This window comes from Leucopleurus acutus (genome assembly GCF_964270905.1).
Source record: "Leucopleurus acutus genome assembly, chromosome: Y".
In the NCBI taxonomy this organism is placed as follows: Eukaryota; Metazoa; Chordata; class Mammalia; order Artiodactyla; family Delphinidae; genus Leucopleurus; species Leucopleurus acutus.
Window position 1 is genome coordinate 1017756 of NC_139164.1, and position 27940 is coordinate 1045695.

At 48.7% G+C, this 27940-nt stretch overlaps 1 protein-coding gene across 2 annotated transcripts in view; it reads left to right on the forward strand.

Annotated features, from left to right (window-relative positions):
• LOC309978906 (polyprenol dehydrogenase-like) overlaps positions 1-25772 on the forward strand; it is a 155094-nt gene extending 129322 nt beyond the window's left edge. The window contains exons 4-5 of one of the 2 annotated variants that reach the window (XM_082865572.1): positions 3646-3853; positions 25303-25772. In XM_082865572.1, coding sequence (XP_082721698.1) covers positions 3646-3853; positions 25303-25500 — 406 coding nt within the window. In that variant the 3' untranslated portion in view covers positions 25501-25772. The remainder of the gene's footprint in view (positions 1-3645; positions 3854-25302) is intronic. The other variant, XM_082865573.1, reaches the window with a different exon arrangement.
• Positions 25773-27940: the final 2168 nt, after the last annotated feature.

Below are 27940 nucleotides of genomic sequence, written 5' to 3' on the forward strand. Positions count from 1 at the left end.
AGGAAATTTACATTTATCCAGGGATTTTCCATTTGTAGTAATGTCTCCATTCCAGGGAGAGAGCTACTCCTGGAGATGACTCTTTTCACCCCAGAGGCTCTTATTTGCATAACAAGACGGTCCTTATTTATATACACACATTTCTTCCCTTCCCACAACCTGCCTCCTCCACCCAGAATCCCAAAACCCCTTTTCCTTTGTTTACCCTAAGATGGTAGATAAGCCTCTATCATCTGGCCACCTCCTTGAATCACATCATTTTGGGAATTCCTATATGTATGTATGTAATTAAAACTGTTTTCTCTTGTTAAACTGTCCTTTAACAGTTTGACTTGCAGGCCCCAGGACAGAACCTAAGAGGATAGAGGGAAAAGATTTCCCCCGCTACAATACTTTATTAAAATGTAGATTTTACGTGTGTATATTTTAAAAAGTAGAAATATGTGGGTGTGCATTTATTGTCATAGGCGATAGTAATTTTGTCTTTGATGAGAACTTGAAAACCTCATTTGCTTAGCGGCAACGTATGACCTGCTACATTCCTGGCATGTTGCTGAGCACGGGGGCACTAGCGGACCCTGTGCGCTTAGCACCTGGTCTCAGGTGGCTCAGTGTAACTTCTTCAGTGGGTGTAGGTCGGCTGTCAGGTCAACACCAGATGGAGACCAAGTACAGTCCTCAATCTTGTAAATGTCACCTACTGCTTACATGAAACACAGGTATCCAAAAATCCAGTGTCCTCTTCCCAACCAGAAAGCCATGCTGCTTCAATTTAGGAATAGGATTTCCCATCTCTAAGTAATGTTTTCCTAGTTTTTAATCAAGAACCCCTTTGAGGATTATCGAGTCTTTGATTCAATACACAGGTTTGCATATGTTGTGTTCAAAATATCATTTTTCACCTTTCCTTCTCTTGTCTGTAAGGTAGAGAAAGTGATGGGGGTCTGAGTATGCCAACTCAAAATATGCCACTTTGACATACAGGTTATTTTGAGCTTCTGGGGAAGCAACAGATGCAGAAGGGTGCCTTTCGGGAGCCTCCCTTATCTGACTAAAAGCAGAAACTTGTGCGAAATGAGGACTTCCCAACTCTTTGGGGTTTTCTCTTCTTTTCTATGAAGTTCCCCATACGTGTAAAGTGAGAAGTAACATTGGTATCCTTCTCTCTTGAATCTGACACTTGGTGGTTTAATTTGCAGACCTCAGGTACGGAACACAAAAGTACAGGAGAAAAATGTTTCCTCCCCGACAAAAAGCCTACCACAAGACTGCCTCTACTTTTGTTTCAGATCGACTTTCAAATTCGTTATGAAGTAGTTACATCAACAGATTATTATCTATTGAAAACAAAGATACATTTTTATGGTTTCAGTTCTACCTTTTGACACCATTCATTACAAAAGCAACGTATTAAAAATCTCGTGTTTCGAATCAAGCCATGCAGACATTTCCTGAATTTCTTCTACCTCTGCTTAAGTTTGTGGATTGATTCTCCCTTTCAGCTGCCTTCTGTCTGTTAAAATTGCAACAGTCTCTTCATTGTTTCAAACACCAAGTGTCTCTGCCGTTCCTCCGGGCTTTATTTATAAACTTTTGTGGGGAATCATGTCCTCTTGTGTATCTGCTTTGATTCTTTTCCAGTTCTACTGTGGATGTTTATTTATCTTTAAATCCACCAGGGAACCTCTCCTGAAATGAGTTGTACTCTTGATTTTTTTTTCGTGCTGTAGAGAAATGTCTTGACTTTCCCACTCACATAGTATATTTAGAGAATTTCTGTTCTCTCTTCTCCATGCTACCGTAGAAAGCTACAGTTATATCACTTGTCAGTTTACCCTTGAGGAATGTGCACATTTATGGTTCCCTCTCTTCTTTCTAAATTCGGGGTTCCTGTTGCCTCCCAAACAGCCCTGGTAATTCAGGAGCAAACACGTGCACGTGAGGTCAAAATGGCCCAATTCCAAGGTGAAAGTTCAGCCTTTCTCTCCCCCCACTTAATAACTCCCTCTTTCTTGGAGCTCTCTCCTCTTCTGGGGGGACGAGACAGGAGGAAACTGCCCAAAACAAGTATCTTGACGATAATTGGGAGGTTGTCGTGGATCAGAGGAGGGCGTCTGTGCTCAGAACTGTGCTATATTTTTGTCTTAATTCCTCCCTCCAACAAAAGACCTGTTTGGAATTCCTTTGGCCGACGCCCTGCGGCCAGCTTGTCCAGTGTCACCCTTGGCTGACTTGTTCCGAGTCATCTTTCAGACAAAAGACTCGGGGCTTCTTTTCAGCTTAAACTGCATGGACCCGAGGCCAAACCTCCGAGTTTGCCTGTGGCCTCTTGTGACGAGGGGCTGTGTGATGGGCACACGGTGGGGACGTGCTGATGAGGAAGAAAGATGCTACCCAGGAAACAGCAGGAGGCAGGACTCAGTCCGAAAAGGGGTTGATGTGGTTGTCACATAGGAACAGACAAGCGCCCATGGGTGCGATTTATAGAGTTGAGGTTTTTCAGAAAGTCTCACGTGGCAACTAAGCCTACGAGGCTCGATTTCTGATGCCCTTTCTTGTCCTGTTTTCTGCGTTCTAATATTTCCCTTTTCCTTTTATTATTTTTTTCCCCTTCTGTGCTTTCCTTGGTCACATTTTCTCAGTTCACTTTTCTGAATCATTTAGTCAATTTAGTTCGTTTATTGCAATCTTTTTTTTTGGCTGCGTTGGGTCCTCGTTGCTGCCCGCGGGCTTTCTCTAGTTGCAGCGAGCAGGGGCTACTTTTTGTTGCGGTGCACGGGCTTCTCATTGCAGTGGCTTCTCTTGTTGAGAAGCACAGGCTCTAGGGCTTCAGTAGTTGTGGCATGCAGGCTCAGTAGTTGTGGCTCGCAGGCTCAGTAGTTGTGGCGCACGGGCTTAGTTGCTCCGCGACATGGGATCTTCCCGGACCAGAGCTCAAAGCCGTGTCCCCTGCATTGGCAGGTGGATTCTTAACCACTGCGCCACCAGGGAAGTCCCCATTTATTGCAGGTTTTAATTCCTGTTTAGGAAGAGCCTTTGTCCGTTGAATTCCAAAGCGTGTTTTCTCCGCGTTTCACGCGACGACTCTGACTTCCTTCTTTTCATCTTTGTGTGAAACTCCCACGAGGGTGAATTCCACGGATGGATTTTTCTCCCAACTTAGGAGACACCTCTGAGGTTGAAAGAGTGAAAGTAACATAGAATATGGGGCACATCCCACCGGAAGAAGGAACTCAGGTGGGCTGTATTCATATCCCATAAAACTCAGGAAAAGGAGCTGCGGGCCTGAAGAAAGTGACTAAGCCCTAAGGAATGAGAAACGATGTGTTTTGCCAGAGAGGCGTCCCGGGTTGTCAACACGTTGTGCCCCCCATAACATGATCTGCAACGATAGGAGGCTAAAATGGACAGGCTGCGTCCGAGTGGGACACGCGTCAGGGCCTGTTTCCCGAGCGCTGAGCGTTCGGAGGAGAGCAAAACGCAGTCAGTTCTCAGTGATGGAAACGATTCTCGTAACACACTTGAACTCAGGTGCGTGTGTAGCTGCCCTCAGCCTGTAGCTGGAGGTTGCCTCCCCGGCCGGGCGAGGGGAGAAGCGGGGCCAGACGCCTGCGTTTCACACCCTCTCCCGCTTTGCTTCTGCAGCAGCAGCTACTCGGCGCACGCGGCGTACGCCCAGAGCAAGCTGGCCCTCGTGCTGTTCACCTACCGCCTGCAGGCGCTGCTGGAGGCCACGGGCAGCGCCGTGACCGCCAACGTGGCCGACCCCGGCGTGGTGGACACCGACCTGTATCGACACGTCTTCTGGGGCACACGGCTCATTAAGAAGCTGTTCGGCTGGTGCCTATTCAAGGTAAGGCTGCGGTGGTCGGGTGTGTCGCGGTGGCTTGTGTGCTCCGAGCCCACGTGGGCAGAGTTTGGTTTCCCGAAGGGGCTGGGCTTTCTGTACTCGTGCCCGGGGCCGGGGGGGGCGGTCCTCAGGACGATGAGAATCCTCGTGGCCTGGGAGCCCGTGGTCCCATTGCCGAGATAAGCACCGAGGCAGAACCCTCCCCTGTGTATCCACGCGGCATTTTTTTGTTCTTGTTGTTGCTGGAAAGGAGAAAAATCGATTTCGGTCAGAGGCCGGCGGCGGGCTTGCATTTGCTCCCAAGGACCCTGGTCATTAGCGAGCGTGTCTGACTCGGGGCTGATGGATCTCAGAGGGTTATGTCTTGAAAGAGCAGGTGGCATCTGGGGTTGTCCTTCTGGGCTCTCCCTGGCCCTGGTTTGCACACTTTTTTTTTTTTTTTTTTTGCGGTACACGGGCCTCTCACTGTTGTGGCCTCTCCCGTTGTGGAGCACAGGCTCCGGACACGCAGGCTCAGCGGCCATGGCTCAGGGGCCCAGCCGCTCCGCGGCATGTGGGATCCTCCCGGACCGGGGCACGAACCCGCGTCCCCTGCATCGGCAGGCGGACTCTCAACCACTGCGCCACCAGGGAAGCCCTGGTTTGCACACTCTTGAAGGGCATTGGAAGCACACCCGTCTGCCTCGAGAAGTGAAAGCCGTGTGTCTTCCCCTCCAGCCTCCCTCCGGTTCGGGATTAATCGCGTGTGCTTCCTGCTTGTGTTTGTGCCGCCCTGCGCGCGGTGTCTCCTTGGACAGCGCTTTGCTTCTCTTTTTATTTCCTGTTGGCGTACAGTTGATGAACCGTGCGGTGTAAGCTTCAGGGGTACAGCACAGCGATTCAGTTACGCATATACACGTGTCCACTCTCTCAGATCTGTTCCCATTTCGGTTGTTACAGAATATTGAGTAGAGTTCCCTGTGCTCTCCGGCAGGTCCTTGTTGGTTATCCATTCTACCTGTGAGAGTTTGCATCTGCTTAACGCAAACTCCCAATCTATCCCTCCTTCTGACCCTTCCCCCCATAACCATAAGTTTGTTCTCTAACATTACAAAGTCCAAGCTTTTGAAATAAAGGAAGATGACTTATTAAAACCTTCTAAGTATCCCCGATTTACTGATAACTTTTAATGCAGAAGGAAATGAATAGGTGTCTGACGTGCAACTCCTGGTTTAATTGCAAATACCTAGATTAGGTAAGCAATTGTTACTGGTTCCTAACCCAAAAAAAGTTGCAGAATATAAAACATATACACCATTTTCATATTTAGCATCTCATTAAGACCCATGTTTCTCTATTTTTTTTTAAATTAATTAATTAATTTATTCTTGGCTGTGTTGGGTCTTCGTTTCTGTGCGAGGGCTTTCTCTAGTTCTGGCGAGCGGGGGCCACTCTTCATCGCGGTGCGCGGGCCTCTCGCTATCGCGGCCTCTCTTGTTGCGGAGCACAGGCTCCAGATGCGCAGGCTCAGTAGTTGTGGCTCACGGGCCCAGGCGCTCCGCGGCATGTGGGATCTTCCCAGACCAGGGCTCGAACCCGTGTCCCCTGCATTTGTCATCTTTTTTTGGATGGCACGTATAAGTGATACCACACGGTATTTGTCTCTGTCTGAGTTACTTCACTCCGTATGAGAATCTCTTGATCCATCCATGACATTATAGGTTATTGTAAGATAGTGAGGAGAGTTCCCTGTGCTCTACAGTAGGGCCTTGTTGGTTCTCTATTTTATATCCAGCCGTGTGGACATGTCAGTCTCGGTCCCACCAAAGGCCGCTTGGAGGACTCATCTGAGTCCCGCTGGACCTCAGCAGACCCCTCTCCACGGGGCATCGGACACCCAGGGCACAGCACAGCCATGGCCGGATGCCGGGGCGAAGGGCGGGCTCTCACAGTACACGTGAACCAGACCACAGGGGGTGAGGCCAGGAGGTAGGAGCTGGGGACACACAGAAGGCTTGGTGACACGTGCCTGCCGCCACGGCCATGGCTCACATGATACCAAAGTGAGAAATGCTGAACGCCAGGCCCCTCAAATCCCTCCGATTAAAGGTTCCCCGTGTTTCTGTTTCGGTGTCCCTCCTGCTCCATTTAGCCCACGTAGAGTGAGCCCTGACAGTCTAGTATGCACGGGTCTCTGGGTTGTTTTTTTAACGTTTGACGCCATTTATAGTTATTAGAAACTATCATCTCTATTCCTGGTGTTGTACACGGTATCCTTGGAGCTTACTTTGTGCCTAATCGTCTGGACCTCTTAATCCTCTCCCCCTACATTGCCGTTTGGGGTATCTCTTTCTTTTTTTTTTTTTTTTTTTTTTTTTTTTGCGGTACGCGGGCCTCTCACTGCTGCGGCCTCTCCCATTGCGGAGCACAGGTTCCGGACGCGCAGGCCCAGCGGCCATGGCTCACGGGCCCAGCCGCTCCGCGGCATGTGGGATCTTCGCGGACCAGGGCACGAACCTGCGTCCCCTGCATCGGCAGGCGGACTCTCAACCACTGTGCCACCAGGGAAGCCCGGGTATCTCTTTCTTAATCAAACTTCCTTTCTGGTGCAGTTAGGTTGTGATCGGTTTTACCCTGATACGTGCAATAATCATAAGAAAAATTAACATCCAGTCTGTTGCCCTCTGTATGAGCTACAAGCTAAAAATAATTCCTTTACATACAGTTAATCCCCAAGTAACCCAGTGAGGCCCATAGAGGCCATGGTTGTCGTTACTTTACCGTTCCCACTGGAAGCACAGGGATGAAATTACCTACCTGCCCAAGGAGGCCCCGTGCCCCTAGACACATTGGTGTTTCTGTGGTTATTTCTTGCTTTTCTTTATAAACATTGTTTTTTATTTTTGTATTTTTTTTTTTTTGCTTTTTATTGAAGTGTAGTTGATTTACAACGTTGTGTTAGTTTCAGGTGTACAGCAAAATGATTCAGTTATATGTATATATTTTATATAGAGAGAGAGAGATATTCTTTTTCAGATTCTTTTCCACTATAGGTTAGTACAAGGTAGTGAATATAGTTCCCTGTGCGCTACAGTAGGTCCTTGTTGATTATCTATTTTATAGATAGGAGTGTGTATCTGTTAATTCCCAAATCCTAATTTGTCCCTCTCCCCCTTTCCACCTTGGTAACCATGAGTTTGTTTTGTATGTCTGAGTCTGTTTCATAAATAAGTTCATTTGTATCATTTAAAAAAAATTAGATTCCACATATAAATGATATCATATGGTATGTGTCTTTGTCTGCCTTACTTCACTTAGTATGATAATCTCTAGTTGCATCCATGTTGCTGCCAGTGGCATTATTTCATTCTTTTTCATGGCTGAGTAATATTCCATTGTATATATGTACCACATCTTTGTTATCCACTCGTCTGTCGATGGACACTTAGGTTGCTTCCATGTCTTGGCTGTTGGGTGTAGTGCTGCAGTGAACATTGGGGTGCATGTGTCTTTTTGAATTAGAGTTTTCTCCAGATATTTGGGATTGCTGGATCATATGGTAGCTCTATTTTTAGTTTGTTAAGGAACCTGCATACTGTTCTCCATAGTGGCTGCACCAATTTGCATTCCCACCAACAGTGCGGGAGGGTTCCGTCTTCTCCACACCCTCTCCAGCATTTATTGTTGGTAGACTTTTTAATGATGGCCATCCTGACTGGTGTGAGGTGACACCTCATTGTAGTTTTGATTTGCGTTTCTCTAATAATTACTGATGTTGAGCATCTTTTCAGGTGCCTGTTGGCCATCTGTCTGTCTTCTTTGGAGACATGTCTGTTTAGGTCTTTGGAGTGATTATTCTTTTAGGATAAATTTTTAAAAGCGAGTTTGTTTATCTGGAGGCTGTGCACATGTACAATGTGGTACCCAAATTCCCACAGCACATTTCTGCTGATAATTTTCTAGTGTTTTGCCCCCAGACCATATGTGGTCCCACTTAACCCTGCGTTTTTTTCCCCGTTAGCAGTGAGATGGTGTGTTTACAGGACAGTTCTGGCTCCTTACTAGGGTTACGTCTTTCTTTCCTCTGACCACCACCTTTCAGTGGGAGATGCTGATCGGCTTTCACAGTCTTGGCGGGTGGACCATATTCATTTCTTCCTCACCACGGGGTCGCAGAGATTAGAAATGGTGATCGCCAGAGCCCTGGAGGGGAGGGTGGAAACCATAAATGACAGTGGTCGCCCTGAGTTCTCCACCACTGGGCTCTCCTCAGGGCAGCCTTTTGGGGCCACCCGTGGAACTCAGATTCTGACAAGTATGAATTAACAGTTACAACCGGGCCCCAGCATGCAGCCAGCACCAGCTGTAATTACATCTTCGTCAGCAGGCCATCAAAACCCACCTCTCCTGAATCACCCAGTTCCCCTTTGTGGTTCCATTCAAAATCGAATTTCCCTTTGTGCATGTGACAACTTGTGCGAATTGTTGGTTCTTGTCCCGTGGGGACACTTATCTGTGTGTGTGTGCGTGCGTGCATGCGTGTGCGCACGCGTTGCGGAGGGGAGGTGATGATGCAGAAAAAGCTTCTCTGTATATTAGGGACATAATCACTTGTTTCCTCTTCCACGATTGGTCCCCAGAATTCTTGTGCCTTCGGTCTTAGAGAAAGTACTTTTTTGCCAGAATGAGTCAAGGGGTTAACATTTTTTTTTTTCTTGTTGTAAATTGTTCTGTTGTTGAACTTTCATGGTTTCTGGGCTGACGTGATGAGAAATTCCCCTCCAGTATTTTTACCTGTGGCAACAACTGAATCCTTAGCCTAGGTGATGTCCGCAGGGGGTGATGTAGGAAGACCCCAGGTGCTCATTCCTGTTCAAACTGGGAGCCCTGTGTCCAAGGGTCCATCCTTCTCTGCTGACCGCACACCATGGCGATTACTAAAACCGCCAACCGTGATGCTTACTGAAGGGGTTTCCTAGAAACCTGCCCTTGCTTCCGTCTGTTCTGAATTTACTCTTACCTACACTATCACCCTCTTGTCCTGCCTTTCCTGACTCTGAACGGATTATCTTTCCAGACCACCTTTTAGATGATTCTGCAAATCGAGAAAAGCAGCATGTAGGAGGAGGGGGTCTCCTGTGCAATCATTTGCTCACATGTTTTGTACATTTTGGTGGTGTTCCTCTTTTCACAGCCGATATAATCATCGTAAGAAAACTTCATTTGGGAGGGGGAATGTTTTTTTTAATTGGTGTATAGTTGCTTTCCAGGATTGGGTTAGTTTATACTATACAGTAAACTGAACCAGCTGTATGTGTACATTGATCGCCTTGGTGGGAGGATTTTTTATTTAATTCAGGATTTCAGACAGAGCTGCTCTCTGTCTGAATATAGGTCATTTCTGGGTTTGACCACTTCTTTCTTGATGCTTGCGATACTGTGTTTTATAATAAGAAATATATGTGTTTGGTCCTTGTCCCCATTTCTGGCACAGAGCTCCTAAAACCCTTGGAGTTTCCCAAGTGTTGAGAGCCTGAAAGGTGTCTCTTGTTATGTTCATGAGGTGTGCCCTTTGGAACTCACTCAAGGATGGTAGCTGGTTGCCAGGGAAACCAACCAGCAGCTAAAGGGTTGGAATTTTCATTCCCACCCCCTGACCTCTCGGGACGGGGAGAGGGGCTGGGGGTTGAGTCCATCACCGATGGCCAATAATTTAATCAATGGTGCCTGTGTCATGAAGCCTCCATAAAACCCCCAAAGGTCAGGGTTCAAATAGTTTCCTAGTTCGTGGAACACGTGGAGGTACCAGGAAAGTGACAACCTGGAGAGGGTTTGGGGTCCCCTGCCCCCTCCCCAGATCTCACCCTCTGCATCTGTCCCATCTGGCTTTTCCTGAGTTATCTGCTGTTATAATAAACCAGTGATCTAGTGAGTAAAATATCTCCTGACTTCTGCGAGCCATTCTAGCAAAGTAACTGAACCCCAGGAGGGGTCATGGCAACCTTCCATCTATAGCCGGTTGGTCCGAGGCACAGGTGACCACCTGGCGTCGGAATTGTGGTAGAGGGCGGGGTAGTCCTGGGGGACTGAGCCCTTCACCTGTGGGGTCTGAGGCTACCTCCAGGTAGATGTGTCAGAATGGAGTTGAATGGTAGGACACCCAGCTGGAGTCGCAGAATTGCTTGTTGGTCTTGGAAAAGCCACACTTGGGAACTGGTGATCAAAATCTTAGAGCTTTTCAGAGGTGCCGTATTAATTCTCCATAAATGCCCATATATTTATTGCATTTATTCCTAATTATTTCCTGAAATGCTGATGTTTGTTTCGGTTCTGAATATGGTTTATTAAAAATATTACAAACTCTGAACACATCAGAATAAAATATTTAAAAGTCAATAATAAATGAGCACACGTCATCACAGCATCTGCCACGCCCTGCTTTCCTCCAGAGGCACATTCCTTCCTCCCCCGAGACGTAACCCCTATCCCAGGTGTGGTGTTACCCATTCTCCTGTTTCTCATTACGTGGGTGTGTCTCTGAAACTTAATTTTGCATTTTTTCATCCTGACATAAGTAATGTCTGTGATTTACTTTCTTTGCACCATAAATTTGTTTCCTGGGGTCGTTGTAATAAATGACCACAAATCAGGTGGGTTAAAACCACAGGCATTCATCCTCCCCCATCCTGGAGACCAGACGTCTGAGGTCAAGGTGTCCGAGGGCCGCGCTCCCTCCAGAGGCTCCAGGGGAGGGTCCTTGCCGCCTCTTCCAGCTTCTGGGGGCTCCAGGCGCGTCCCTGGGCTCGTGGCCGCGTCCCTCCCGTCTCTGCCTCTTGTCTTCACGTGGCTTCTCCTCTGTGTCTGGGTCTCCCCTGTTCTGTCTCTTAGAAGGACCCTTGGATGTAGGGCCACCTCATCCAGGAGGACCACATCTCAGAACCTTCATGGCTGCAAAGACCGCATTTCCAAATACAGTCCTGTTCAGGGACTAGGGCTTCAACATGTCTTTTGAGGGGTCACAGTTTACCCCAAAGCACTTAGTATTAAATGTCGGCGATCTGCCGATGGTGATGCATGTAGAAGTAGGTTATTGCTTTGCATCCCTGTGAAGTCGTCCACCTGCACATACATCATGGTTCAGATTCATTCTCAGGGTCAAGGACACTTGGGTTCTTTCCTGTTACCGCAGCTTTGCCGTGAAGGGTCCTCCACGGATCTCCACATCTCACTTTCTCTAGGGAATATCACAGGCAGTGACATTTTAAGGCGAGAAGGTTCTCACGTGTTCACGTTTCCTGGGAATTCCATTTGGTTTTCCCAGTGCACAGTCCAGGTACTGAGAATTCCCAGTGGTTTACATCTTCATCATATGCGTTAAGTGTTGGACTTTTCAGTCTTTGCCAGCTTGGGTCCACTGCCGAGCTCTTCAGTCCTGGAGCAGGAAATGGCATTTGCTGTGTTTTAATTTGCATTTGCATTTTCCGCAGTATCCTTGTGGTGGAACGGTGTCCGTGGGATTCTTTGGCATCTGGACGCTGGCTTCTGGGAAATGCCTCTTCCCCGTGTTTCTAGGGGGTGTTTAGCCTTTGTGTTTTGGATTCGTCTCTGTTCTTTTTTCTGGCTGTAGATTTGTATCGGTTATGTATGTTGCCAGTACTTTTTCCTTTGTATTTTCTGCTTCAAGAACATACAAGAAAGTAATATTGTATGGTTATAACCAAAGATATTGGAACATAGGAGAAAAATATTTTGAAAATGGAGAAACAAAAAAATAGATACATGTATATCTGTGTGTATATCTGCACACACGTACATATACATGCATACATATAGATGGAGTATGTGGCATATATCATTTGTGGAATGCACATTGATTTATAACTTCCTAGATGCACATAGTTATATGGAAGATTATTTATTCAAGGGACATGATTCCTTCTCAAGTAATTTTGATATATTAAATACGGGGCTTCCCTGGTGGCCCAGTGGTTCAGAATCCACCTGGCAATGCAGGGGACACGGGTTCGAGTCCTGGTCCGGGAAGTTCCCACATGCCGCGGAGCAACGTAGCCCGTGCACCACAACTACTGAGCCTGTGCTCTAGAGCCCGTGAGCCACAACTACTGAGCCCGCGTGCCACAGCTCCTGAAGCCCGTGCGCCTAGAGCCCGTGCTCCACAACAAGAGAAGCCACTGCAATGAGAAGCCCGCGCACCACAAAGAAGAGTAGCCCCCACTCGTGGCAACTAGAGATAGCCCGCGCGCAGCAACAAAGACACAACGCAACCAAAAATAAATGAATGAATAAATTTATAAAAAAAGAAATATTGAGATTCCAAAATTTCTATCCCATTATCAGAAGAATCACATTATAACGGCCTCCCTGATGACAATGTTCAGTGTACTCTGAGCCTGTACTGCCTGTGGTGATGGCTTTGTGATTCATGGTATGTGGGAACGTGGAAATATAATTGCAAAATATAGGAAAACAATGTTAAAGAAAATAAAGTCTATTTCATTTTAAAAAAACAACAAAAAAGACAGAAACAAGATTTTACCAGTTCCATCCCTGACATCTTCTACTTCCTAATAGATTTGCAGTCTCGATTTTCTTTTTAGCCATATGCTTATTTAATCTGCATATAGGGATCAGACTGTCTCCTTTGTGTGCTGCTTTTGGAAATGTCCCCATCTACTCTCTAGGCAATTAAATAGTAGCTCATGTATCATTTGTCCTGGTAGCTAATTTGTTATTTTGAAGGGAAAACATCTAATGTTTCTCTCTGAAGAATACTTACACCTATTATCCTTTGTATATTATACTTTATCGTATGCTATGTTGTATATCATTCCTAGCTTACTTTTTTTTTTTGAGAAATTTATATATTTATTTTGGGCTGCGTTGGGTCTTCGTTGCTGCGCGCGGGCTTTCTCTTAGTGGCGGCGAGCGGGGGCTGCTCTTCGTTGTGGTGCGCGGGCTGCTCATTGTGGTGGTTTCTCTTGTGGCAGAGCTCGGGCTCTAGGCACACGGGCTTCAGTAGTTGTGGCGCACGGGCTCAGTAGTTGTGGCTCACGGGCTTAGTTGCTCCACGGCAGGTGGGATCTTCCCAGACCAGGGCTCGAACCTGTGTCCCCTGCATTGGCAGGCAGATTCATAACCACTGTGCCACCAGGGAAGTCTTCCTATCTTACTTTTTAAAAAATAAAGTATCAGTTTAATTTTATAAACACCTGACCTACGGGGCACAGGGTTAGACAACTATGGGTTGGTTGCATGGTTTTGAGAATAAAGTTTTATTGGCACACGTGGCTGCTTTCATGTTACAAAGGCAGAGTTGAGTAGTTACAACAGAAACCGAAAAGCCCACAGAAGTCAAAAGTATTTCTTGTCTGGCCGTTTGCAGACAAAGCTGGCTGGCTCTGACCTAGAGAGGGGACTGCAATTTAGTTTCCTTTCCTCCCTTATGTGGGTAGTGTGGGTCAGTACATTCCCTAGAAGGGGTGGTCTTTATTTCTCGAAAGATCCTGACCGTCGTGGAGCCTTATTCTGTGGGATTCTGTTCCCCAGCGACTTCACTGAGCACTTGCTTAGTGATATTTATCCTGAAGCTGGAGATCCCCTTTCTGTGCTGTTTTTTGACAAGTGTGGATGGTAAAGTTTTGATGATTTGTTTAAAAAAAAAAAAAGGAAGAAAGAAAAGAGAGAGAATTAAGAAGCTTTCTATTTCCTGCCCTTTTGCTTCGGAATAGTCTAATTGTCACGAGAAGCTTTTGAAAAGTGGAACGATTCCCTTTGAAAACTCTCAGGGTTTGGGAGTTTTCAGAAAAGGAATTCTAAGTCCGCTTTCAAAACGCCTTCATGCTTGTTGCTTGCTTGAGGGTTTCTTCCTCTTCTGTGGTTGGTTCTGGCAGCATCCTCCTATCGATAGAGTCGTCTGTTTCCAGTGTTAGACTTGATGTGTTTTTACTAAACCTCTTTCCTCCAGCTCGGGAATGCTCCTGATTCCAGTTGAATGAAGTCAGCTACTCCCCTGGGCTCCGTTTAGACCTTCGTTAACTCTTTTCAGTTTGCTTTTTCTCAGCTCACCTTTTAGTCTCTCAATTCTCGAGCAAAGGATGTTAAAATTTTTCAAAATTTACGTTCTTTCGCTAGCAAACATCCACGCTTCGACACACTCCCTATTCCTCCAGGAATCCCTGTACATCCCGAGAGTGTACGTGGTGTTCTTTCTTTGTGGTCCAACATGGAGGTGAAGCTTGCACCTGCGAATCATTTGTTAAAAATCTTTTGAACATCACATGCACATTTGGGTTTAAAATGTGCAACCACGGGGCACTGAGTAATGGTGCTTTCATACATAAGAGAGGAAATTATGGAAACTGTAGCATTCCATAGTGGAAGCCTATTTGTTACCATGGTAATAAAGCAAAAGTGATGTGAGTTGTAAAAAGAAAAAATTGTAGGACAGTGGCAGGCTCTGATGTCACCTTTGTAATGATGATTGTATGTCATCATTATACATATTATTTCGTTACACGTACGTGTGTGTGCATGCTTTGTGTGAAGTCTTCAAGGGTGTGCCCTCGGTCCCTGGGGGGCCGGGGGAGGGGGTCTAGAGGATTTATGTGTCTTTATGTCCCTTTATGTCATTTAATGGCATTCTTTTCTATCACTCCGAAACCTCTATTCTACACGTTATCAAAAGCTGTGGACTTGATTCCAAATTCAGAGCCCGGTCCCCTGGGTAAAACAGTTAGCACCTTGAAACAACCCAGCAGGTTGATACATTCATAAAGATAAGAGGCTTAATTGGTTCTTTCTACAAGCAAGTCAAGACCATTCCATTTGTCTGTGCCGTAGGGTCAGGGAAGGTCTTCAGAGGGAGGGAGTGCCCTTCAGGCATCTAGGAAGCAGTTAGTAGCGTCATAAATCAAATCTAGCTCCGATACAGAAAACCTGCATCTCCCAGAGGCCGTCGGGCCCTTGCATTTGGGGGTGTCATCCTGGCTGCCTCCCCCCACCCCGTCAAGGTCAACGTGTACCACGAAAACATCGTACCACGATTTTCAATGCTGACTACCTCTGGTCCCCTGGTCGGGGCTCCTGTCCAATAAGCCCTTTGAAATTCCCTTTAGCAGGTCTCCAATTACAAACCATCACGTCTCCCCTGTGGAGTGTGCCCTTGTCAGAATAACATATGTGGCTGGCCGTGGTTGGTTCCCTTCACCACGCATCTAAATCTGTCCAGTGAAGACGGATCGGAAAGTCTGGTTCTCGGGTGGATGCGCTCAGCGGCTGAGAGGCCTGGTTAAGCACCTCAAGGACACACGTCCAGGGAACCTTCTGTCTCACCTCTGCGTCCTGAGCTGCTCCGTTGTCGGGGACCAAACGTCCAAGTGCAAGCACGCTGTCCCGGCAGCTTAAGACATGTGACACCCCCAGTTGACATTCCATCATGTCATAGGGACCCGCCATCCGTGACTCCAGGCTCCTTGGAGGTCAGCCTCTCGCCGGAGATGCTGGGTGACCCAGGGGAAGCCCAAGGTCATCACAGGGGTCCTCATAAGAGAGGCTGGGGGGCTGAGGGTCAGAGAGGGAGAAGTGACGGCAGAAGCAGAGGTCACGGCTTCCCGGCTTTGAAGGTGGAACAGAGGACCACGGGCCAGGGGATGCAGTGGCCTCTCAGAGCTGCAAGAGGCAAGGAAACGCTCTCCCCACGACACCTCCAGAAGGAACACAGCGCTGCCCGCACCTGGATTTTCGCCCAGCTCCACTGTATGCTCCCGACCTCTTAGGATTTGAAGAAGATGATACCTTTGTGCTGTTTTGAGCCGCGATTTTGTGATGATTCCCAAGGGCCCCCAGAGGAAATTCAGCCACTCTCCTCTCCCCTTAGAGCTCAAGCGTCCAGACCATCGTCTTGTGGCTTTTTAGGGTCCTTGCCTTCAGATCCTGCCTTTCTGGGGCACGCTGATAAGACTCACCTCTCAGGTGGCGCCTGCGTCACCTACCTGTGCCGGGCGCTGCCCCGGACGCCACGAGGGAATCCTTCTTGAAGCATCAGCCCCTCCCATCCTGATGATGGCTTTGACGCAGGTCTTAGAAACGCCCAGATGACGCCCACGACGTGCTGGATGCCGCACAGCACTTTGTAAACATCGGCGTGTTTAGTCTGTATTCCAAGACCACGGGGCGGGCACGAATCCTGCCCCCAGTTTACCGAGGGGAACGTGGAGGGATTTTTTTTTTTAACATTAGAAACGATTCGGTTTTATGAATGAACATATATTAAAATTCACAGTTTATAGTATAGTCTAAATAAAGTCTTTCAAAAATCCACTGTAGGGTCCTCGATCGAAGCAAAGATGACAAGGATTCAAGAAACATCCTTCTCCTTCCGATACCGTGATCTGAGGATGGTGCACGTCACGCACCAGGCATGATGGAGTGTGTTTCCTGGGTGCCCTGTGCTGGCAAATGCATATCGGATTCTGAATAGACAGCAAGATGCTCTAAACAGTGCTCCCTCTGGGATAAATAATATCTCCCATTTTCTATACACCTTAGGAAAAAAAAAAAAAGATCACATCACCTCATGGGATTCCCTAGGAGGCAGGGAGCAGGGAGTTAGGGTGTGATGTCCTTCAGACTCGTGACATCTCTCTGCGCAGAGCTGTGAAGACAGTTAATAGGGCATCGGGAGGTATGTCCCAACATCGTACCAGGCAGCGGGTACTCCTGCTTCCTCAGCAATCTTCATGAGTGCTGAAAGGAGGAGGACGGTGTCAATGATCTGCCCTTGCAGTGAATGCAGGACACAAAAGGTGCAGCCCTTGGAGGGGGTTGAAGGCTGGGCTAAGGTCCAAGGAGCCTGAACCAGGCTGGGACCATCAGTGATGCAGAAATAGCTCAAGATGAGGGTGGCCATACTGTCATTTCTCCCTTGTCTGCTGGATCCCTCATCAGAACCCCAGATCCCCACAAATGGTGTGAGCTACCCCCATCTCCATTCTCCCCAGGACAACTGGTCCCAGCCCCAATGAGTGTCTTAGATGTTGGGTCTGGACCTCCTCCCAGGACGCACGATAACGGATGTCAATAGTGGTGTTATTACAGATGGCCAGTAGGCACACGAAAAGATGCTCAACATCACTAATTATTAGAGAAATGCAAATCGATACTACAGTGAGGTATCACCTCACACTGGTCAGAATGACCATCGTTAAAAAGTCTACAAATAACAAATGCTGGAGAGGGTGTGGAGAAGAAGGGAACCCTCCTACACTGTTGGGGGGAATGTAAGTTGGTGCAGCCACTATGGAAAACAGTATGGAGATTCCTCAGAAAACTAAAAATAGAACTACCATATGATCTAGCAATCCCACTCCTGGACATATATCCAGACAAAACTCTAATTCAGAAAGATACGTGCACCCCAGTGTTCCTAGCAGCACTGTTTACAATAGCCAAGACATGGAAACAACCTAAGTGAACATCAACAGAGGAATGGGTAAAGAAGGTGTGGTACATGTGTACAATGGAATATTACTCAGCCATAAAAATGAACAGAATAATGCCACTTGCAGCAACATGGATGGACCTGGAGATGATCCTACTGAGTGAAGTAAGTCACACAGAGAAAGACAAATGCCATGTGATCTCACTTACATGTGGAATCTAAAATATGGCACAAATGAACTTATCTACCAAACAGAAACACGCTCACAGACACAGAGAACACAGTTGTGGTTGCCAAGGGGGAGGGGAGATGGGGGAGGGATGGGTGGGAGTTTGGGATTAGCAGATGCAAACTATTATATATATAGGATGGATAAACAACAAGGTCCTACTGTAGAGCACAGGGAACTCTTCTCTATCCTGTGATAAACCATCATGGAAAAGAATATGAAAAAAGAAAGTGTCTCTATGTGTATAACTGAGTCACTTTGCTGTGCAGCAGAAATTAGCACAGCATTGTAAATCAACTGTACTTCAAAAAAAAAAACCCCCCAAAACAGCGATGTTGTAGGATCAGATGCACCCAGCCTACAGAGCAGCCCGTGGACTGGAGGGTATGGTGGGGTGGACCTGGGGTCTGGTTAGAGGCTGGTGCAGGGGTGCAGAGGGGCAGAAGGAGTTCGTTTTGAAAATGATTCTAGAGACCAAGTCACGCCGTCTTGACTGCTTGCCCGTGGAAAGTGAACCAAGAAAGACTCGGGTCATTGGGGGTTTCTGACTCAGGGGAGTCGGGGCGCATGGTGGTAGCTGTCCAGGAAACAGGGGAACTGGCAGGTGGGGATGGAAGGATGATTGACCCTGAGGTGTGTCCGTAGGGTCTCTACCTCTGGTTGCCAGCTGGGCTGCTCTGAGCGTCTGTGCAGCTCAGAGGTGCAGATGGAATTTGTGGCTGCACACATGCAGGCAGGAAGGGAGGTGACCCACGAGGCCGTGGGTGTGGGTGACGCACCCATCATGACTGATGAGGAAGATGGGGAGGGTTGGAGTCTCTGGAAGAAGCAAGACCTGGCCGTTCCGTGCAGCACCTCCCCTCCGTCCTCTCTGCCCCTCATTTTCGTAATTTGTTAATTCTGGATAATACCATCTCCTAAGACTGTTGTGAGCATTGCTGACATAATACATGGGAAAGCATTTGCAACACTGTAAAGCCCTGGATAGTTACGTAGTTATAAGGCATTCGTGTTCCCCTCTCACCGCACACAGCTCGCGGCTCTGTTATGCACAGTGTGAACCCCACCCTCTGCTCTCTTTCCTTCGCTTCATTTTATTTTATTTATTTAGTTTTTGTGCGCTTGTACCCAGCCCTCGACCCATCACCTCTGCTGGTTTTCCGCTCCAGGGGCGCGGCGGCTCTTATCTAAATGATCTCTGTTGGCTTTTTGGCTTCATGCAGAGAAAAACTTCAGCTGTAAATACACAGTGCTCTCCCCAGCTCTGCACCCCGGGCCCTCGGCGTGCGTCTGTCCTTCAGGGATTCCGAAGCCTCTGATAAAAGCCACCATGTTTCCTACCGGGGTTTGGCTTCCCATTTGAGACATCTCTGCTTTCTTACAAGTCTCCAAGAGGGTCTTAGTTTTTTTATTTTAAGCTGCAGGTAAAATGGGAGATGTTATTTATCCCAGAGGGACCACTGTTTAGAGCATCTTGTTATCTCTTCAGAATCCGACTCTCATTTCCCAGCCCATGGCACCCAGGAAACACACTTCATCGTGCTTGGAAGAGCTCCTATCAATGACAAGTGAACAGGGACAGATAATCCAGTTGTACTGGGAGCTGCAGCAGGTGTACCTGGGAGGTACAGCCTTCATTTTAAAAATCGTAGGAGGTACCGTCCTCAGACCCACGGTGTCATCAGAACAAGGATGTTTCCTGAACGCTTGTCATCTTTATTTTGATCAAGGATCCTACAGCGGATTTTTGAAATGCATTATTTAGACGATGAACTGTGAATTTAATATGTGTTCATTCATAAAACTGAATCGGTTTTAATATGTTAAAAAATCCCTGCATGTCCTCCTCTGTAAATTAGAGGCTGTATTTGTGTGCACGTCGTGGTGTTGGAATACAGATTCAATGTGCCAACATGTACGAAGTGTTTTCCAATAACCACAGCCTGGGTGCCATGGGGATGTTTCCGAGACGTGTTTCGAAGGCATCATTAGGAATGGGGGTGGGGGATGCTTCAGAAGGATTCCCTCGTGGTGTTCAGGGCAGCGCCTGGCACACGTAAGTGCTGCAGGAGTTTCTGCTGCTCCCACCGAAGCTGCTTGGACCAGTACCATGACCTCTTTTGTCTGTTGGGTTCTAGCTCAAAAGGATTTGGGGGAAGGTGTGCTGGTTATTTCCTCTTCATGCTTTTTGGATAACCTGAAGACATCCTCGTTTAAATATAGAGTTGGGACATGTAGTCATCAGCTCAGGCTGCCCCAGTAGAACACTGCAGACTGGGCAGCTTAAACAACAGACATTTGTTTCTCCAGGTTTCGGAGGCTGGGAGTCTGAGATTACAGTGTGGGCAGATTAGTCCCTGGCGAGGCTGTCTTCCTGGCTTACAGATGCCGCCTTCTTGCCGTGTCCTCACGTGGTGGAGAGGGAGCTCTGGGGCATCTTCTTTTAAGGACACTAATCCCATCCTGGGGGCCCCACCCTCATGACCTCATCTAACCCTAATCCCCTCCCAAAGGCTCCATCTCCTAATAGCACCCCGTCGGGGATAAGAGCTTCAGTGTATGAACTTGGGGGTTGCACACATTCCATCCATAGCAGGACGTATGCATTCACTGGACACCTGTTTCAGAAGCATCTCCCACCCGCCATGGACGTTGCTGGTCTCAGGTCTATGTGGCAGAACCTGAGCATCGGGGGCCGGACACCCACACAAACACCTGGCATCTGGGTGAGGAAGCTGAGGCTAACGGAGAGTGGGTGGCTTTAGCAAGGTCTCCTGGGTCACGAGAGGTGATGCAGAAATTGAACCTTGGTCCTGGGACCCGCAATTCTTTGGTGCCACTCCCTCCTCCAGAGGATGTAGCTAAATGTCCCAAAGTTAAAGTTGGGCGTGGGAGGGAGTGTGTGTTGTGCATGTGACCGAGTGTGTGTGTGTGCCTGCTTATACACACATGTGTGCATCTCAGCGTCTACCAGACTTCCTTCCTTTCACGCAGGCATGATGTGTCATCACCCTGATGGGTGAGGGTTAGGACAGTGACATCGGATGTCGGGAAGAAGAAATGCATAAAACCGTCCATTTCGTGAGCTGTCAAAACATTTAGGAATTAAAAAGTACAAAGGAAATCTCATTTCTTCTATCTTTATCATCTGCCCAGGGCTTGGAAATGTTCTGCAGATGCTCGGGGGTGGCTGTTTTTAGCCCAGCATCTATCATGTGTTTAAGTGGGATAAGTGGATGAGATTAATTCTCCGTGAGATGCATGAGCATGAAGAACAGCTCTTTTTTTTTTCTGTCCTTTTCTATGTCAGAGAACTACCTGGCTGGGCAGGGCCACCCTGGGTGAGTGTGTGTACATGCATGTAAGTGTATTTGTGTGCCTGGGTGTATATGTGTGTGCATGTGAATGCATGTGTGTGTGAATGTGTGCATGAGGGTATGTGTGTGTGCCTATGAATGTGTGTGCATGGCAGTATATGTGTGTGCATGTGACTGTGTGCATGTGACTGTGCATGGGGGTATATGTGTGTGCATGTGATTGTGCATGTGACTGTGTGCATGGGTGTGTGTGCATGTGAATGCATGTGTGCATGGGTATGTGTGTGTGCATGGGGGTATGTGTGTTTGCATGTGAATGTGTGCATGTAAATGTGTGCGTGTGAATGTGTGGATGGGTGTATGTGTGTGTGTGCATGTGAGTGTGTGTGGATGTGTGTATATGTGTGTGCATGTGACTGTGTATGCATGGGGTATATGTGTGTGTGCATGTGAATGTGTGTGTGGATGGGTGTATACGTGTGTGTGCATGGGGGTATATGTGTGTATGCATGGGGTATATGTGTGTGCATGTGAATGTGTGCATGTAAATGCGTGTGTGTGCATGTGAATGTGTGAATGGGTGTATATGTGTGTGTGCATGGGGGTATATGTGTGTGCATGTGAATGTGTGCATGGAGGTATGTGTTTTTGCATGTGAACGTGTGCCTGTAAATGTGTGTGTGTGCATGTGAATGTGTGTGTATGGGTGTATATGTGTGTGCATGTGACTGTATGCATGGGGTATATGTGTGTGTGCATGTGAATGTGTGTGTGGATGGGTGTATATGTGTGTGCATGGGGGTATATGTGTGTATGCATGTGACTGTATGCATGGGGGTATATTTGTGTGCATGTGAATGTGTGCATGTAAATGCATGTGTGCATGTGAATGTATGTGTGAATGGGTGTATATGTGTGTGTGCATGGGGGTATATGTGTGTGAATGTGTGTGTGTGCATGGGGGTATATGTGTGTACAAGTGAATGTGTGTGTGTATGGGTGTAAATGTGTGAGTGCGTGTGACTGTGTGTGCACGGGGTATATGTCTGTGGTTCGAAGTCCCTTTCCTTCAGAAACAGGATGATCAACAGATTTCCATTGCAATCCCGCTCCTGACAGTAGCTGAATTTTGGGCCCAGTGCTGTCCTTTGGGCATCCCACGCTCATGCCCGGCACACCACAGGCAGTACCTTCTGAAACTGCCATCCTTTTGTCTTAGTTGGACATGCGGACCACAAGCACTGTTAGCCAGACAAGAGGCCTTTCAACCTGTGGGGGAAATGGACCCCCAGATACGGCCCGCTGGAGGACCCAAAAGAAGCAGCCTCTAGAGAGGGCTGGACACGTCCCAGGGAAATCCCCGGAGCGGGGGAGTCTGCGGCTGCAACAAAGCAGGTCTTTCTGATGGAGGTGACTCACTCTGGGGGTGAAGCACGGCAGGGGGTTTCTGGGCATGGACCCCTGAATCCTCGGCCTGGAGAACGGTTGACTTACGAAGCAAGCTCGTCCCAGGAGCCGATTGAAGGATCTGTTTGCCAAGGAGGTGCAAATCCATCCTAACAGGAACATCTCAGACACCCCTGAAGGGAAGAGCAGTTCCTCTGTCTTGTGATAACGTATAACGGAAAATCACCTGGAAAATGTACGCGTGGGACCCTCCCAGCTCTCACCCTGTGGCCCACGCTCTGCACGTGGCTGTGCCCGGTCTGGGTTTTATCACAAAAGTGGAATCCCAAGGAGATGCCGTCTTGGATTCTGTGAGTCGTTCTTGGAAATCCTCAGCCCTGCGGGGGTCCTGGGTACCCCAGTACCTACAGTCAATGGGTCCGGAGTGCAGGAGGACCCCAGAGACGTGTGGTGAGTGCCGTTAAGGAGAACCGAGGCCATAAGCACGCAGAGGCTTCGCCACCTCTGGGTGGACAGTGCCAGGAGCGAATCCCAGGACGCCCAGTTGAGGTGGAAACAGAACCCTGGTCCTAGCCACTGCCCCGGGAAGACAGGTAAATCCAACATCCGTTCCCAGAAAGCAGACTCAGGGCACATGCGACGTGCAGGCAGTGTCTGCTGTTGAAAATGAGTAAATCCTTTTTTCTTGGAGGATTTTTTGTTTAATACATCTGAAAAGAATGGCATATACAGAAAACCGGATATGAGAAAGCATTGGAGCCACACTGACGCATTGACAAGGATGAGACTTGGGGCTGGTGGCATAGGTGACCTACACGTTTCTAGAAGTTGGAAGCTGCAACTAAAATAAGATGAAAAAACCCCTATCAGCACTTGGGGAAAAAACCCCAAAACACTTCGGAGTCTTCATAAGGCTGCGTGTCAGATCAATATGCTTTATACTTTATAACTGACATATAACATTGTATAACTTTATCTCCATAAAAAAGTAGTAGAATCCTGTCTAAAGGAGCTCGTTGCTACAGTGAAATGAATGTTTTTTCCTGAAGAGACGTGACCCCTGACCCCTCCTGACCCCATGGCCACCCCTTCCCACCCCGTCCCAGCACATGAGAACACAGGCTTTCCAGTAACGCGTGTTCCCCTCTGCGGACTTCCTTGCAAACCTTCAGGCTCCTCCTGGGAGACGCCCATATGTTTCAGATTGTCTTCGTCAACTCATGTCTTGACCGTAGCGTCCCAGGATCTTGCTTCCTTGAGTATGGGACCCGGTAACATCAAAGGAACAGTTAACCTGGCTGCCCTCAGCAGTTTCCCATCTTTGTCATGTCCAGTGTTTTGGCAGGTGGGTACACAGCCCTCTTGGGAGATCACACGGGGAGGTGTTGGTCTTCCAGACAATACCTTCAAAGTCGCGGCTTCTCTGCCTGTCAGGTGGCTCCGTGGAGTAAAGGAAGCTTTGCCCTGCACTTCTTTTTTTAACCTTCTCCAGCCCGACTATAAGTGCCGGGGGACATTTGTCATCACGACTTCCGAGATAGCCCTTTTGAGCACGTCTGAATCCAGAAAAATGTGACCGTGGGGTTGTTTCCTGGCCTGCGTGTGTACCTGAGGGTCCCACAATGGTACCCTCTTAGAGGCACACGAGAAGGACCAGGGCTAGGCGCGTTGAGCGGATTTCCAAAAGTGTGTTACATGCGATGAGCTCCTGAAAAGTCATTGTCATGACAGTAAGATGAGGGAATTATGTAGGTTTCTGGATATTGAATCGTAGCCCCAAAGCCCCTCACTTACCACAAGGTCTAATCCCTTGACCTTCTCTGCCTGGTTCTTTTAATCCACTGGTTCTTTTTTTTTTTTTTTTTTGCAGTTTTAAAAAAATTATAGTTGATTTACAGTGTTTCAGGTGTACAGAAAAGTGATTCAGTTTTATATATATATGTATATTCTTTTTCTGATTCTTTTCCATTACAGGTTCTTACAAGATTTTGAATGTAGTTCCCTGTGCTGTACAGTAGGACCTTTACATATAATAGTGTGTGTCTGTTAGTCCCAAACTCCTAATTTATCCCTGCCCCCGTTTCCCCTTTGGTATCTGTAGCTCTGTTTTCTGTTTGTGAATCTGTTTGTGTTTCATAAATAAGTTCATTTGTATTATTTTTTAGACTCTGCATATAAGTGATGTCATATGGTATTTGTCTTTGTCTGACCTCACTTAGTATGGTCCATCCATGTTGCTGCAAATGGCATTATGTCATTCTTTTCCATGGCTGAGTAATACTCCATCACACACACACACACACACACACACACACACACACACACACACACACACACACACACACACACACACACACACACACACACACACACACACACACACAGTTATATATATACACCCCACCACCCCACGTCTTCTTCTAATCCACTGACCGTGCCCAGGGACCAGCTCCCAACCCAAAACACAGGGTGTCTGGCGTTCAAACCTTCCTCCTTCCCTCCTACTGCCCGAGGTCCACTTTTCTCAATCTCTTCTCAGCCTTTCAAGCTTTTTCTTGAACTTACAGTTCTCCTGCTGTAACTCTCCTCACTGCATGGAAACCAAGAACCTTTCTGCCGTCTCGACGTTTCCACCTCAAATTGCTAAATGTCGTCCGTTCAACACACAGGCGGAACAGTCATCTGCTCTGAGCCAACGAGGAAGCATTTCGGTTTCATCAGGCGTTGGCCAGACAGCAGAAACGAACACCACGTTGTAAACAACTGTACTTCAATAAAAATAAACTTTTTAGAAAAGAGTTGGAGACCTGAGTATTTACACTGGGGTCTTCGTATGCATCTGTCGAAATGGATTAACCCGATGTGGAAGTACAGCCCACTTGGGTGCACTTCCCTGCACCCATGGAGGCTGGGCTGCCCCAGCCTGTCCGGCCCGGCTTTGTGCCTGAGTCCATGGAAGAAGGTCAGAGGTGCTGTCTCACCCACAGTGTCTGTGAGCGTGGCGACCCCCGTGTCTCTGCTCTGAAAATTGACTTCTGTTCTTCTTCCCTTCTCCCTGCAGACCCCGGATGAGGGAGCCCGGACCTCCGTCTATGCGGCGGTCACCCCAGCGCTGGAAGGCCGTGGGGGCTGCTATCTTTACAACGAGAAAGAGACCAAGTCTCTGGGGGTCACGTACGACCTGGAGCTTCAGCGACAGCTGTGGGCCAGAAGTTGCCAGATGACGGGCATCGCCGATGTGACCCAGGAGGTCTTCTAGGGTTAGCCACCCGCCGGGGAGACCGTGATCTGCCAGGCGCGCGCAGGTGTGTCTGTGCTGGACCACGTGTCTGCGTCGTTCACATCCCCCGCCCTTGGGGCTCTGTCTCCCCAGCGTCTCCCGTCGGCTTCCTTGCCCTGGGCTGGAACTTGAGGAGAAGAGGAATGCTGAGTGCGACCCCAAGCAGCTGGCCCTCAGCCATGAATCTCGTGATCCCCAATGTGTCCAGTTGTACCGGGTGCCCTGAGTCATTAAACCCTGCCAGCCACGCAGGCGGTGTTCTTGCTTAGCACAGAGGCGCCGAGGACCCTGGGTAGAAACATCCGGGTGAAACGAACACTTTCAAGGGGGCCTGGGACTCTTGGGCGCTGGTGGCTTTGAGAGTGTCCTGTGTCCCCTGTTCTCTCACTCGCAATTTGTGCCAGAGGTGCGGTTCTGATTTGTGGGTCCTGGAAAGGGAGAGACGTGAGCCTTCCTTAGTCTGTTGATCAAGGGTCATGTGACCACCCTAACCCTCTGCCCCACCATCTTTAGTGGGACCAGGTCCTAGGGGCTTCCTGCCGCCATTAGGGCATCTATCAGGGCTCTCACCCTGTGACTCATGGAAAGACCCTCAACAGAGGGGTAGGGAATTCTCTAGGACACGGGGTAAGAAAGGGGGCCTGGACACCTGTCACCGTGGGGTCTGTGGGACAGGGTTGGGGCCTGGACCCTGTCACCATGGGGTCTGTAGGAGGGGGCCTGGACACCTGTCACCATGGGGTCTGTGGGACGGGGCCTGGACACCTGTCACTATGGGGTCTGTAGGACAGGGATGGGGCCTGGACACCTGTCACCATGGGGTCTGTGGGATGAGGCCTGGACACCTATCACCATGGGCATCTGTAGGATGGAGCCTGGACACCTGTCACCATGGGGTCTGTGGGATGGGGCCTGGACACCTGTCACCATGGGCATCTGTAGGATGGAACCTGGACACTTGTCACCATGGGGTCTGTGGGATGGGGCCTGGACACCTGTCACCATGGGCATTTGTAGGATGGGGACTGGCACCTGTCACCGTGGGGTCTGTGGGATGGGGCCTGGACACCTGTCACCATGGACATCTGTAGGATGGAGCCTGGACACCTGTCACCGTGGGGTCTGTAGGATGGGGCCTGGACACCTGTCACCATGGGCATTTGTAGGATGGGGACTGGGCACCTGTCACCGTGGGGTCTGTGGGATGGGGCCTGGACACTTGTCACCATGGGGTCTGTGGCACAGGGACGGGGCCTGGACACCTGTCACCATGGGGTCTGTGGGATGGGGCCTGGACACCTTTCACCATGGGGTCTGTAGGATGGGTACTGGACACCTGTCACCATGGGCATCTGTAGGATGGAGCCTGGACACCTGTCACCATGGGGTCTGTAGGACAGGGCCTGGACACCTGTCACCATGGGGTCTGTGGCACAGGGATAGGGCCTGGACGCCTGTCACCATGGGGTCTGTGGCACAGGGACGGGGCCTGGACACCTGTCACCATGGGGTCTGTAGGACGGGGCCTGGACACCTGTCACCATGGGGTCTGTGGCACAGGGACGGGGCCTGGACACCTGTCACTGTGGGGTCTGTAGGACGGGGCCTGGACACCTGTCACCGTGGGGTCTGTAGGACGGGGCCTGGACACCTGTCACCATGGGGTCTGTGGCACAGGGACGGGGCCTGGACACCTGTCACTGTGGGGTCTGTAGGACGGGGCCTGGACACCTGTCACCGTGGGGTCTGTAGGACAGGGACGGGCACGGGGCCTGGACTAAACCAATCATGGGATTCAGCTGCACAGAGTTTGCTGGTCTGCACATTCCCTCACCATTTTTTAGGGCCTTAGTCTAAGAATGGCAGCTTTGCTGCCCACTTGCCCTTCAGTGGTCACATGAAGCCTCTCTCCTGGTATCTGCTTCTTCATTTCATCGTCTGTTAACACAGGCATGTTCCTCTCCTGGAGATGTGTGCAGGGCTTGGATTCTACTTCAGACCACGATACTAATGTAATAACAACAATCATGTCGAATGCCCCGTGCTTCCCTGGATTTGGGTGCCCATCGCAGTCTGTCAGGCTCTTCCTGAACTAGTTTCATCATGGACCTTCCAGGGTCTGCAGACACCTCATCTTTCAGCAGCGTGACGGCCGCCCTCTATGCCTTGGAAACAGGTCAGTGGTGGGACCATCCTGGTTTCATCCAGTTCCCTCTAGTGGCTTGAATGGTGGCTTCTCAAGATACATGTCCACATCCTAACCCCTGAAACCTGCACATGTGTTCCTATTGGGAAAAGAATCATTGCAGATGTCATTAAGGTCTTAAGATGAGGACACCATTCTAGCTTATCCAGGTAGGGCGAGTGTACTCACAAGGTTGCTGATTGGAAACAGGGAGAGGGAGAACTGATTACAGAA